Source organism: Rhea pennata, chromosome Z (genome assembly GCF_028389875.1).
Source record: "Rhea pennata isolate bPtePen1 chromosome Z, bPtePen1.pri, whole genome shotgun sequence".
In the NCBI taxonomy this organism is placed as follows: Eukaryota; Metazoa; Chordata; class Aves; order Rheiformes; family Rheidae; genus Rhea; species Rhea pennata.
The window spans coordinates 29,353,000-29,367,104 of record NC_084702.1 but is presented as its reverse complement, the minus strand read 5'-3'; the positions used below and the strand labels follow the sequence as shown (position 1 = coordinate 29,367,104).

At 35.9% G+C, this 14,105-nt stretch overlaps 1 protein-coding gene across 4 annotated transcripts in view; it reads left to right on the top strand.

Annotated features, from left to right (window-relative positions):
* AGTPBP1 (ATP/GTP binding carboxypeptidase 1) overlaps nt 1-7,959 on the top strand; it is a 75,003-nt gene extending 67,044 nt beyond the window's left edge. For 3 of the 4 annotated variants that reach the window (XM_062600675.1, XM_062600676.1, XM_062600677.1), the window contains one exon: nt 4,452-7,959. In XM_062600675.1, coding sequence (XP_062456659.1) covers nt 4,452-4,629 — 178 coding nt within the window. In that variant the 3' untranslated portion in view covers nt 4,630-7,959. The remainder of the gene's footprint in view (nt 1-4,451) is intronic. The other variant, XM_062600679.1, reaches the window with a different exon arrangement.
* Nucleotides 7,960-14,105: the final 6,146 nt, after the last annotated feature.

The following is a 14,105-nucleotide window of genomic DNA, read 5'->3' as shown; positions in this document are numbered from 1 at the left end:
CCTCCTTTGGCATCAGTGTTACCTTGCTTTTAACTCTCTGTAGACTGTAGAAACAGAGTACAGAGATTTTCAGGATTACAGAAGCCGAATTACTGAGGCAGTGCAGATTATCTCTCTGCTTTTTTTCCATACAGTTTTCTAATACAAAAAAAGTAGCTTGGTTTAAAGTTGATTGTCTTCTCTAGGGTGCAATGGGGAAATAATAAGCTAAAAAAGAGTAAACAGAAGAAGTAATTTATTAGTAGTTACTTATTCTTCATATTGCCTTCATGCTTTTCTTCCACTTTGTTGTTACGATGCAATTATTGGTATGTTAAGTACTGCAGTCAATGATTGTTGAATGTGGTTAATTTAGTCCAGTTTTGAGTTTCTTAAAAGGTATTTTGGGGCAATGCCACAAAGAAAGTGTTGAGATTACTGTTTCTTAGGTTGTGGAATGAAATTACATAACACTGATTATCTGGATATTTGAAAACAAAGCATAAATGGTATTTCGATACCCAATTTCGATCTTAGAAAGGAGTTTAATATGTAAATTCCTTTCTGACCTTGGAAATTCCCTTTAGGAAATATCCTGCTTCTTGGTAAAAACATACAAGTGAAGAGCTCCTTAAGGGTACAGCAAATGTAGCTGCATGCGCGTGACATTACCTACTGTGGAGGCTTTGCTGGTCCCTAACAGACAGTGTTGACCCTAAGGGGAATTTAAAAGCAAAAGTTCAGAGAAATGATTCTTTCATGATATTTCCTGGTTCTTTTTCACCTTATTTTCCGTCCTCTAGTAATATGGTTTTAAAGGAGTCATTACTTCCACAGATTTTCTTTCCTTCCTTTCCCAATTCCCCAAGCAGCTGCAACTCTCCATAGTTTGGCAGGAAATATTTCCTAATTTTTTCTTCTGAAGTTTATAAATGTAGTCTTCCCTTATAGTCTCAGAAAACTGTTCACCTCTGTAGGCTTGAAATTGGTATTGGTTCCGTCTGGCTTATGGACTAATTTCCTCATAATTGACTCATATGGATAATTAAAAATCTAAGTATATCATTTGAGGGACAAAATTCTTAGAAGATATTAGTACTTTATAGATATGAGGACTGCAATGTGGCATCAGATATCCTAATTCACATTTAGAAGTTCATTTTTTTACCCATAAAATGCTATCTAAATAAAACATGAAAACTGAAGTTTTGTAGAGGGCATTGTGTTTTAATAGCCATGACAGTCTTTAAAGAAAATACACAAGTTATAACATCCATTACATTACAGACTATAATTGTGTGATGAACAACCTCTCCTAACCTGAGGAAAAATAATGATTTCCTTTAAAGAAGAAAAGCAGGAGGTGTAGGGGCAGAGGAAGAGAGATTATTGAGTAAGTTAATTAGAAGCAGCCCAAGGGAAAAGTTAGGAAATTAAAACTCATAGAATCAGCATGACAGCAGCTAAAAATATATTGTCAGAAGATAAGCTGAAGGAGGGAGCAGTAGGGAGGCAAATAAAGAGTTTGATTAAACAGTAGGATTTTTTTTAGGTGTTTGAATTTCTATGCTGCTGGTGACCCAGCCTCAATAAAACAGTGAAGTAATAACTATACTTAGCAGATTCATGACAACCTACAGAATAAAGTTTTTATAAAGTTAAATATCCAGGCTTAAAATTTGCTACAGCAAAAGAGAACAAGCGATGAGAAAGCAAGTACATGTGAGAGTGATATGCAGCACAAGTTTTCCACTGAATATAGTGAGTGTTCAGATACTATTGTATGAGGAATAAAAACTCAAGAAGGGTAAAATGAAAAGCTTATCTTAACAAATTGAAAGATAATTCTAATACTTAATTTCAGTAGCAAATCTAATATTTAATTTCAATAGCAAATGATTGAGAACTGGTGGCACCTTGTGCCGTAGATGGCAATAAAAAGCTAACATTATCAGGCAAATTCCAGAACTAGTGCTTATGTTAAAGGTATTACCTAGTTTTGAGAATTAAGATCTGTGCATCTATTCTTTTGGTACTGGTGCTTTTCTTGAATAGAGAAAATAATTTATAAAATAGATTTTAATTTATTAAATGGAGAAATGTCAAGTTTTGACCTGAATTTTAAATATATGTGTGCTCTAGCGAATACCTAAAATGCTGTACCTGGTATGTCACATCAAACACATCAGCTGTATTTCTAAGTTAAAAGCTTGAGTGCTTCACAAATTCTGTTGAAGCTCAGCTTGCTTTTACCATTATTTATTTGTAGCTAACCTTAAATGAAGTTTAAAATACTGCAGCAGTAGTACTTTGTGTATCGTATAGTTCCTTAGGTAGATAGGTGTGCATATGTATTTTATAATCTAAAACAGAATATATTCTGTGAACTGGCAAGCCATTTTATATATACTGAAGTAGATGATTTACTTAATTCTCCAGCTCTGTGCATTCTGCTTATGTAGTTTTTGTTAGTTGCTTTTTTTTATTTTTCTTCTTTACTGGATTAACCATGTGAGTTTAATTTCCAAATCATGGTACTTATTTAAAAAGCAAAAAAAGTGTAGGTATTCTGAAGAGCTTTCCTATTGTATGTTACATCTCACTATCATTATTTTTTATAATTACCTACCATAATGCATCTCTTTTGCATTAACATCCCACTATCAATGGCTAATAAAATATTTGTCATTAACACAGCTCATTCTAGTTTTCTGTATTCAGAATTATTAGTTAATATTGGGGAAACAGTTAGATTTGATAGCTCTGTTTCCTATGAATTGAGTTACACAGTCTATCCTGCAGTTGCAGTGTGGATTCCCTTTATGCAAAACCTAACAAATCAACATCTGTGCTAAGTGATTAGAGGCAGAAGTTGCGGAAAAAGCTGGGCATTTGTTGGCATGGGATGCATTTGGCAGAGTCCTTTCATTTTTGTTTTTTTAAAAAATGATTTTTTAAAACGCTATTTTCCTCATTTTAAAAAGGTGTTGACAGGTAGTGACTTGCTAGGAAGAAAGCATCAGAAGGTGGGTATTTTCTTTGGATGGTTCTACTACAGCTTCTTTGTGCAAAATATGTATCCTCATGATATTGTAATTTCCCCACCCATAAAATGAAAGAGACTTATTAGTTAAGATACTGGTTACTTTCCTCATTTTTCTATCTTCATTCTTTCTTTTTTAAAAAAACTTAGAATTAACAATTCTTTTCATCGGTTGCTCTCCCAGTGTATGAATAGGTTGCCAACCACACAGAACCCTGTTGCATGTCATTGAAGTTGCAAATGGATGCAGAATAGTGTGAAATTTATTTGTACTGAATAGAGGCTACATGGCATATTCAGGTGGTCCACTGAGGCTCTTAAAAACAGCTTTTGAAAGAAATAGCAATTAATTGTATTCAACTATAAAGTCATAGCCAAGACAAGCTGTTGCATACTTTAAGATGAAATTCATCAAAATTAATACATAAACACTTATTCAAATACTTGCTGATCTTTTTCAATAAACAGAACATTATGATAGTTATATGAATTCTGTATGATTTGATTATTAATTAAAATCAGTGCATTACAAAAAGTACGTTACGTGAGTACTTTTAAGTAGATAGCTTTTTACATCCCAAGGGAGAGTAGCAAAACCGTGTGTGGAAAACATATTGGTGAGGTTTTTTTGGTTTTTGGATTCTCTTTTATTTTCTAAGAAGGTGAGATGGTCAAAAAAGTGTATTTTAACCTTTTTCTGGTTAACTTAACAGTTAACTTAATGGTGTTAATACTGGTTAGTTATACTTGCTATACTTGAAAATGATAACCAGCAATCTTGGAGGCTGTTGGTTAAGGGCACAGAGAGTAGAGACCATTCTGTGGCCAATAGTTCAGTTCTACTTCTGGGTTGCCAGGGGTAACATACAATTTTTTAATATTAACTCTGTAATATGAGGACCTGGTATGAGCCATATAGGAACTTAACATTAGTTACAGACAAAAATTTGATTGTGTCACCTCTGTTGTGTACAAATGAATTACTAACAGTAAAATATGTGCTTTAGCAAAATAAAAGTTTTCCTACCTGAAATTTGTAGATGTTGATTCAGTTTTTAGTTTGATTAAACATAGGAGCAATAGCTGTTTATGTATTTGTATCCTTCTGTAATGCTCTTGATACTACCGTAATTATATGAACTACCTCCAGGGCATTAGTGTAGGTCCATAAAGTGTACCTAATTTATCTCATAGTTGGATAATGAGTTGTGTATGATTGACTAATTAGTTCAAGGTCTTACAAATGTGCTTTTGTCTCTCAGTTGTTCTATGTACAATTAAAAAATCAGTACTTACTTCAAGTAAAATTCTCCTTTCCTGAGATCATTTTTGGATTATTGTATGTCAGGACAGGGAAGGTGCACAGTCTGAATGTAGTCCTTAGAGTGATCCTTTTAAAATAATTCATGCAACTTCTTGTTCATTGTAGCCCTACTACATACGTTTTGGATGAAGATGAGCCTCGCTTCCTTGAAGAAGTTGATTACAGCGCAGAGAGCAATGATGACCAAGACATTGAATTAGCTGATAATGTAGGTGATTATGATGCCGGTAATCAAGAAGATGGACTTTCAGACTCAGAATCAACAAGAACACTCCTTTCTTGAACCATCCTTGCAGCCAGTAATAGAAATAAAGTACCCTGGATTTTCAGAGTCATACTTCCTCACTCTTGTCTGTCAAGAGAATTGGATTAAGGAGATGCACATAACTGGGGCCTGTCTAGTTCAGAGACAATAAATGTTTCTGATCTATGATAAAATGGCCTTTGTTTTATTTAAGGAATTCTGCACTTTCACTTAGCACTGACTAAACAAATTTCTTTACCGGTTTATTTTCTACTGAATAATAATTGCATGCCATTTGCTGTTTTTAAACTCTGTTATCAACAAATGGATTATAATATGTGGTGTGTCAGAGTGCAGAAGCTAATTCTTTGTGGTGCAGTTGAGTTGCTTCCTGGAAAATCCATATGTACAGATTTTTTAAATTAATGTGTGTGTGTGTGTGTATGCGTGTGTGTGTGTGTTCTGAGAGGAATTTATTTTTCAAATTATGTTAAAGGATATTTGATTGTGTTTGAAATAATGTAGTGCCTGCTCTGAAACCATTTAACAATTACTAAATTAAAAATGAAAAAAAAATGTATGAATAGTTGCACTTGTTTCTTGCTTCTCTGAGGATTATATGGTTTTACAAAAGTATTAAGTCAAACTGTGTAATGTCTGTTCACAGTTCAGGAGTTCTGCATGCAGACCAGCTCTAGCCTTTGCTTACAAGAATTACACATTTGTATAAGAATATTCCACATAATATAGCCATCTCTTGTGAGGGAGGGATGCATCACCTAAGTCACAGTTTAATATGAACTTTTAAAAAGTTCTTATAGCCATAAGAAGAGGTTAGATAAATACATTGTGTATATATTCAGCTATTCAGTTCAGTTTTTCTCGTCTAACACACACACACAGTTAAAAAGAGTTCAATTTAAGTGGGCTATGTTAACTGTATACCCAAATTTAAATGCTTTTGGAGGGAAGGTCTGCTTTGATTTAAACTTCTCTTACCTCATATGAATTCAGTTTAGATACTGCTTTGAGCAGAAAGTTGGACTAGATAACGTCCCAGGGTCCCCTCCAACATGAATTATTCTGTGATTCTGTGTTGTCCGTGTTTAAAATCAAACTGTCATGGTGTGGGTTTTACCTTCTCTTTATCATCTACCGATTCTTATTCCCCCTCATCTCTACTTACAATAAGATCTAATACAGAAATGAAGTTGCATCCCATTGTTTACAGAACTGACATATTTTGCTGTGAAAAATATATTTCCAAAATTATTTTTATTTAATGTGACCCAATTCTGGCATTCATTTTATGTTGCATGTGCAAAGGCTTTAAAAGCATAAAGAATAATGCTTTTAAATTATAGCAGGTTTTTAAGTGATGTGAACTTTGTGTATGCTTACTGCTGCAAATGAAATGTTATTTTTGGAGAGGAAAAGTGCCTTTGGTAGAAAGACTAAAAAAAAAAAAAAAATCGAGAACTGCATTTGTCAGAGATTTGCAATGGGGAGATGGTCTTTCACCAGTTATCAGCTAGTTCACATGCAGCATTGGTTGATGGTTCCTGATTGATAGGCTTACCGTCTTGATTCTGAAATTGGGGTAGGATTTTTGATTTCGCTTTTCAGTGATATGCTGCTGTACTTTTGTTTAAAGGCTTAAATTTATGTTAATCATGAACCGCAAGATGTAAGAATATAATGGAACCACTTGCATTCTCATACATGTTTAAGTCTAACTAAAATGGCCATTGTTTATGTTCTTTGAACTACATACTCTTAAGTATGAAAATTTATTTAATGTCCTGTTGAAGAGGAATACTTTGCCATGAAATGACAATCAGAAGTAGGTGTTGTGAGTTTTGGCAATCTGCCAAAACGAAGGATTACCTTACAGAATTTGAAAAATCTGTATATCAGCCCAGTGGAAGTAGTAGAGAATGCTCATATTGCTGTGTCAATATTATACCAATTCTCTGTATAAATAGATCTTCACCCTTAAGGTTTCTTACTGCAGTACCTTCCACAACTAATTCAGACTTAAGTTTCAGGGAGTGTGGGATTCATTAGAAGTAGCATCATAGTGCATTTCTCCTTAGTTTTCATATAAATCTATATTTACCCTGGAGCACGTTTTTCATATTACAGGCAAGACTAGAAGTGCAGTTGGAAATCAATTCAATTTTAGCAGTACAAAATCACCTTCAGTGTTCATCCGAAATGAATATGCATACATATTTTTTCTTATCTTCCCCGACTTTTAGTCTGTGCAAAAAAGGTGTTATGAATGGCTTATGTAACAACTCAGGATAACAGCCACATTCCTTAAATAATGTTGTATGTATAATTAGGTTCCTATTTTAAACTGGGAATTATGGGCCTGAACTTCTAACAGTGTAGTTCATATGCAGAGATGAAACTGTGTCCCTACCTTGCATGCTCTTGAAAATACAAAGGCTGCATCTTAAAAATTTTACTGTACTTATCTAGGTACAGTATTCTGAAAGGCTGAATCTCGGTTTATGCTCAGAGGCACAGTGGTTCATAGGAAGAACCACCACAGTCCTAGCTGTTTCACAGGTCTTACTGCTCTACTAAATGTTACCACTCTTGCAACAATGTTGGCAGACACATGCATGTGTCCTGCCTTGTCTGGTTTGGTGGGAAGTCTAGTGGTTTAGCTGTAACTGGAATAGCTTAAACACATACTCCATTCTGTTACTCGGGCACTTATTCCTGATAAATGGACAGAATGGATAGCAGAGAATGACAATGTTTTGAACTGTCACAACTCAGTTGTCTAGCATTGCCTGACCCTGACAATTCACTGTCATTATTTTACACGTTGGTGTTTCTTTAATGTGTTCCTGCTTTTGAATGAGGCATGACTGAGTCTCCACAGAAAAAGAAGTTTTTCTTACATTTTTCAAGTAATAATAACAAATAAGATAGAAACATTAATAATTACATGTTATTTACTGTTTTGCTTCGAAAATAGTTGCTAACTGATGAATTCCTTTATTCCTGTTCTAGTTCAGATTGTAGCACAAATTTGGTGTTTTGTCTTCATTGATAACATCCCTTGGTGTAATGTAACTTTCAACTGAGATTGCAGTTTTACGCCAAAATCTTGTTTGATAGTTCTTTGGAGGAGGATTGTTGCATCAGCCTGGCATATTACGGAGAATATGGTTTTAATCTCAAGTTTACTGCAGTAGCAGTAAAGGAGGTTCACAAAATGCAAGAATTCCAGGTTTCGGATAGTTTCCATTGTAATGCTGTGATAGATATAATTGTGGGAATGTTATTATGCATGCCCCAAATAAAAATACTTGTTAATAAAAATATACAATAAAGGATTAATTACAATCACTTTGCTTCCCTACACAATTTATTGGTAAGTTGTTTTTTTCTTTTTAAAGAATTTCTCACCATCATAGCATTTACAGCTGTTTACCTGTAAGAACTGGAGTATGCCTAGCATTTCAAAAAAGAGGACATTGTTTTTCTTCTCTGTCAAATTAGAAGGTAGTGTGCTGCAGAATTGGTTGAATTATAGCTCTTTTTTAAAAAAGCTTAATATTTTTCAATGTACCTAAAGTTTCTGAAGATTTTGGATGAACCACAATGGAGACCATTGCGGGGCACACAGTAAAAGAAATATCAGTGCAAGTCTTCCCTACACAGAATTATCTGATCTCAGGAAAAGCACAAGTTTATTCCTCAAAACTTCTTGTCTTCTTCTGAGGGCTCGCTCATGTTTACTTTTTATATTTTTGTGGTCACAATCAGAATATTCAAGATGATTTTTCATGGAAACTTTAAGATAGAAGCAGGTCTTTTAACTGTATGAAGCTGTTTGAGGAAAGCAACTAGTTACTAAAAATGAGCTATATGTCATTTTTGCAAATGCAGATACCATATTCATAACCACATCTTCAGTATTAGTTTAAATTGGACAACTTCCCTTAAAAGTTCTGTTGCCCAAGACTATCTTGGGGAATAGAAGAGTAAGCAAGACACTTAAATCAGTGTAAGAATATCTTTCTTTGATCTTAATGCTTCTCCTCATTTTCAGGATATAAATCATTTGAGATGTGACCTCACATCTTGTTTGCTTAAATAATAAACTTGCTGTAGATCACTTTGAAAGAAGTGCCCTGAAATGTGACATGCTGAACAGCTTTGACACCTGGTAAAGTTTATATCATCTTAAATTATAGATGACTTGGCTATTTTTAGTAATATCATATGTAGAATTTATGCTTAATCATCATAAAGTAGTTCATAAATAATAAAAAAACCTGCTTATTAGAAAAAGTTAAAATAAGTGCAGTTACATTTTTATAAAAAGCATACTATTATTAGTCTAGTTGACTTCACAATAGAATTTTCAGTCTACAACAGTCTACTATTCTTAGTCTAGCCTTTGGAGGAGTTTATAAGGAATTCTCTATCCTCTGAAGATCATGAGTTTAGTAGCAAAAGAAACACACTGTAGAATTTGATCCTAGGACTCTTCTTCAAACCCCAAACTACCCTATCCTATGTTTTGTTTTACTTGCCTCAAAAGGAAAAGGTTTAGAGGTAGTTATCATGTACTTAGATTCACTCTGCCACTCAGTTAATTCTTTTTTTTCCCCACCCTCTGAGAAGAGCACAAATCCAAAAATGATTGGATAGTATTGTATTTTTCATACAGCTTAATTTGGCTAAGGTGTCTCAGTTTAAAGTAAATCCTATATTTATCAGAAAATCATGAGGTACCCAAGGAGATGAGATATTTCTATATGTAGAAACAAAGGAAAACTCAAACCTCCAGAAGATTCTTTATGAAAATACTTTGCAACTTCAGTGCAGTTCTAGTAAAACAGGAATTGCATTTGAGCTTTAAATATTCAAAGGCTGTCAAAGCAATAGCAAGGTTTTCCCCAGAAGGTAGAGGTTTGTGTCCAAGGAATGGCACATGCAGGGGTTTAGGTGTTCTTAAAACAAGTCCTCCTTCCCTTCAAGCTTGAAAATGAAGCAAAGGTTATATGCCTTCCAAGGAGCTAGTAAAGGAGATGCACACTGAAATTAAGATTCAGGTCACTCAGGCCATGTCTTTTTGTTGTTTTTTTTTTTTTTTTTTTTTTTTTTTTTTTTTTGTTGTTGTTGTTTTTTTTTTGTTTGTTTGTTTTTGGTTTTGTTTTTTACAGCTTGTGGCCTTCTTGCATTTAACCCTAGGACCTGAAATGGCCTAGAGAGGCTACTGATGTTCAGAGTGAATTGCTTTGCACAAGGGTGGTCTTTCATCTGCCTTTATTGGTTGCAGACTGCTCCCCTTAGCAAGCGTTGCTTAGCCTTTCAGGATTAAGTCAGATCTATTATCTTCCCTGTCTGATTTTTAAGTCAAATTGAATGTCTCTTACATGGCAAAGTTCTTTTGGTGCTCACTTGGTTCCCAAAAGAAAAACAGAATGCAAAAATATTTCAGCACAAGCAAGACATGAAAATCAAGTCGAGTAAGACAGAGATCTTTAATATTTTTGTATCACATTTGCTTGTGTCATATTTGCATTAATTTTATGAACGATAAAGGTAGTCTATCTGGCCCTCAAATTAAAATGGCTCATATTGGCAGGACAAACTGGATTGAGCTGTGTTGCAGAAACCCTCTGCCAGTAATCTACTTTAAGATGTGGCTTTGTTCCTGCATCCCACTTCATTATAATGTAATATGATGCACTACCAAATAGAAGGCCCTAAACTGGGTCAGATAGCATTCTGCAATGACATATTCCTGTCCTCTTAAAACTGTTGCAAAATTTGCAGGTTTTCTTGTCATTCTTGTGTTATAACTTGTGCATAATCACAAGATGGAGCCACAAGTGCAATTTAATCCAAACATTCAGTATGTTGCTGTGTTCTTTTAAAGCATCCCTGTCTAATCCAGTCAGTAGTTAAGGTAAAGTGATTAACCGCTGTCATTTCTCTGTTCCTTTTGTTTTACCCTCACCACTGACAGACGCTTTCTGCTGTAACTCACACTGGGATTGGTGGAAAATTCTCCTGTTACCAAAAACACATCTTGTGCATCTTCCAGAATTAAAGGTGCTGTAAAACAATCTAACTACTGTATATACGATATTTATACACTTGGACCCACCTGGACCCAAATTTTGCAGAGGGGGGGGTAGGTCAGGCGCGATGTTACTTTTGTATAGACGGCTCCTGGGAAGCCAATGCCAGGGAGGCTTTGTGTCCCTCGGTGCTCCCTCCCACGCTCTCCTGGCAGGAGGTGAAATGGTCACTCACAGCAGAACAAGGCTTCAAGTTAATAGTGTCCCTCCACGTCTGCCTTGCAGAAATTAAAGAGTTTTTCCTCTGTGCCTGAGCTTTGCTCAACATGGAGTGGGAAGTATGACAAATTAGGTCTTGTTGCTCTTACAGGCCATGTATACAAGTATTTAAGGGCAACTGCCTTCACCTGTGACACCCTGTAGGTCTAGATGGCTGTTGGCAATGCTCCTGCCCTTCCTCTCTTCCAGAGTGATGAAAGAAGAGGACCTTGGGAAAAACCTCCTTTGAAGTCTGTGAACCAGAGGTGTTCCCATCGCCAGAGCAATTCCTTGGCTGCCTGCAATCCGTGGACTCAAGGCTCAACCACTGGGCAAGAGTGGTGGGAGCGCCAGCACAGGGATGGTAATGCTGCATGCTAGCTGAGGGCTCGCACTCAGCATCACTGATAGCTTAAGGGCCCCAGGAAGAAAACCTCTGCATGGAAGTCTTAAGAGGAAAATGCAGGGGCACAAGTGTCTCATATAACTTAAAACCAGGATCCACACATAAGATTATCATCGTTAAAATAATGATTTAAATCACAAGAGTTTGTGTTCAGCCTTGCAGGTGCTAATGGGAATGGAACAATGTGAATGGAACAATATGAATGGAATATTATAAATAGAATACTTAAATGTAACTTTAGAGGTATTTGTCAAATTTGGAGGTGAAAAGTATGTCTGAGGCCGGAGCCTTGTGTGCAGGAATCCTTATGTGTTGATTGAGCTCTGAGGTTTGCAGAAAGAGACAATGAAGCCAGCTGTGTGTGCTGGAGGCTGAGTCTCAGGAAACATGGAAAAGCATTTGCTGTTTCCCCAAATGAAGGGATCTATACGCCTTTAAGTGCTAAGGGTTTAAACAGTGCCAAAACAGGAAGAGAAAAAGCTAGTGTATTGCAAGTTTAGGAGATGGCAAAAAGGTTTCAAATGGTTTAAATGTGCCTAAAAAAACCCACCAATAACAAAACGCTGTGACTGTCCAGGCCACCACCTGCTTCAAGGCTGCAGGGCATAGCATGTATGGCCCAGACCCAAGCCACTTATTTCTTCTTCTTTCTGATGATGACCTTTAATATTTCATTCCTGGCATAGGTCAATGCTGTGGTAGAAATGTAGGGTACCATTTTTGAGCCCAACATTCCTTAAATTAGGAAGGGCAGCTATGCTACATTCATATAGGGATATAAAATATTAGGAAGGGCAGCTATGCTACATTCATATAGGGATATAAAATATTGATTGCTGTAATAAAAGCTTATGGTGATTGGTAGTACACTTAGAATGCACTGCTAGATAGTATTACATATGTAAAAGATTCACATCCCTACACGATGCCAGTTATTAGAATAATCCCTTGAGAAAGCCTGTAAAGAAGTGAAAAAGCATTCCATATGGCATTTAGCAGTGCAGAGTATGCTTCAAGGCTGCAAAAATACGCTAAGGAAAGCCATGTCTTGTTTTTTGTGCAGAGTTCCTATGTGTGTGACCTAAATTTCACTATTTTCACCACACACATCTAGCTGCAAGTTAATATGTTAGGAGGGAGGAGACCAAATAAACAGTACAAGATTGGCCACTGTAGCCATAGCAGTGTTGGAGAAGGAAAGCAAATGTTGCCCTGTGTTTGCAACCCTGTGGGTAGCAACTGAAGATTGTGTTTTTATACAGCATTTCCCTGGAGACTGTTCTCTTTTAATGGGTACCTGAAAATGATGGGGCACTCTTTGGCCTACTAAAGTGGTGAAAGAGATAGCCTTCAATAGGCATCAAGCTATGACATGATACTGGTAATCTGTACCTCTGGTTTGTTTTAATTTATGGTAAGGGCTCCTGTTGCCTCTTAAGTATTGAATAGTTGGTGATTAACTTATGAACTAAGTTATTCTAGAGGTACTTTTATTAGAGAAAAACACCCAGTACTTTTTTGTATATTGACACAATTTCCAGTTTAACTATTTTCTTTCTTCACAGACTACAAAAGACATAGGACCTGTGCTTCTGGACCTGTGAAATGGTTTATTGTCTGCCATCAGGCAGTGTTGACAACTCTAGGAGAGATATGAAAGGCATTTTATTGGTTATGTATCTGGAAATATTCACTCCTAGCAACCACAGATTGTTTAAATCCCCTTAGCAAGAGAGTTTTTTCCCTTCACTAACTGTTTTTAATAATTAAACATTCTAGTGTGGCCATTTTCAATGCTGCTTGGTATCTTCACTTAAATGAAATGCTGTGCAATTTTCTCCATATAAAAAGGTTTTATGTTATGACTTTTCTGTCCCAGTGAGTGTTCCCTGTTTTTTTTGTGTTAGAGACCATAGGTGCTCACAGTTCATGTTCCATATTTCTAGGCAGAAGTGGCAAATCTGTGTACAGCCAGGACTTGTGTAAGACTTAGTAAGGGTGGTAATGATCCCTTTGAATTACATTATGAGTTCAGAGTCAGTAGAAAGAAATCTAGGCACGTTAAATAATGGAAGAGCATGACAGAAGCACATAACTAGCCTAGCCCAAAGTTTGGTATACTGCTGTCATGAAAAGAAATGCCAGCTAATGGTCATGAGTGAGTCCACCCATCCTCCCTTCCTTCCTTCCTCCTGCACGAATACATGGCAGTTCTGGGAGTTTCCAGTGTGTAGAAAACCTGAAGGGCTTATTAAAAGCTTGGGGGCAAAAAGTGGCACAACACTGTGCAGTAAATTTTCAAAAGAATTGATTTTACACCTATTTTTAAATATAATTCATACAACATACTTGCTAATTAGCAGAGACTTATAGTATAGTTTTCAGGGCAAGTGGCACGATACCTTATTTTCTTGTAAGACTGTTTAGCAGGTGACCAAGCAGTGCCGTGGCTGGGAGCAGTATTTGACCCTGAATTAGATCTGAGGGCTGCTGATTCCTTAGGTAAATTGTTCAGTGGTTAATTTGATGTTAAACACAAATACAATGATGAGCATCACCATATTTTTTAAAAAAACTGTATTTAAGAATCCTTCGAGGAACTTGATGATTTCGATTGCGAAATACTTTGGATAGTGTGAAATTAATAAGACAGGGGATCCTGCCCTGAATAATAAGGATGAAACAAACATGTTGAGAAGTTGCTCATTTAAGCTGTTTTATGCATTGAACGAGGCACAGGTTCCAAAGAAGATTTTCATACTTCTTAATATTATAATATATAAGCACCTGGA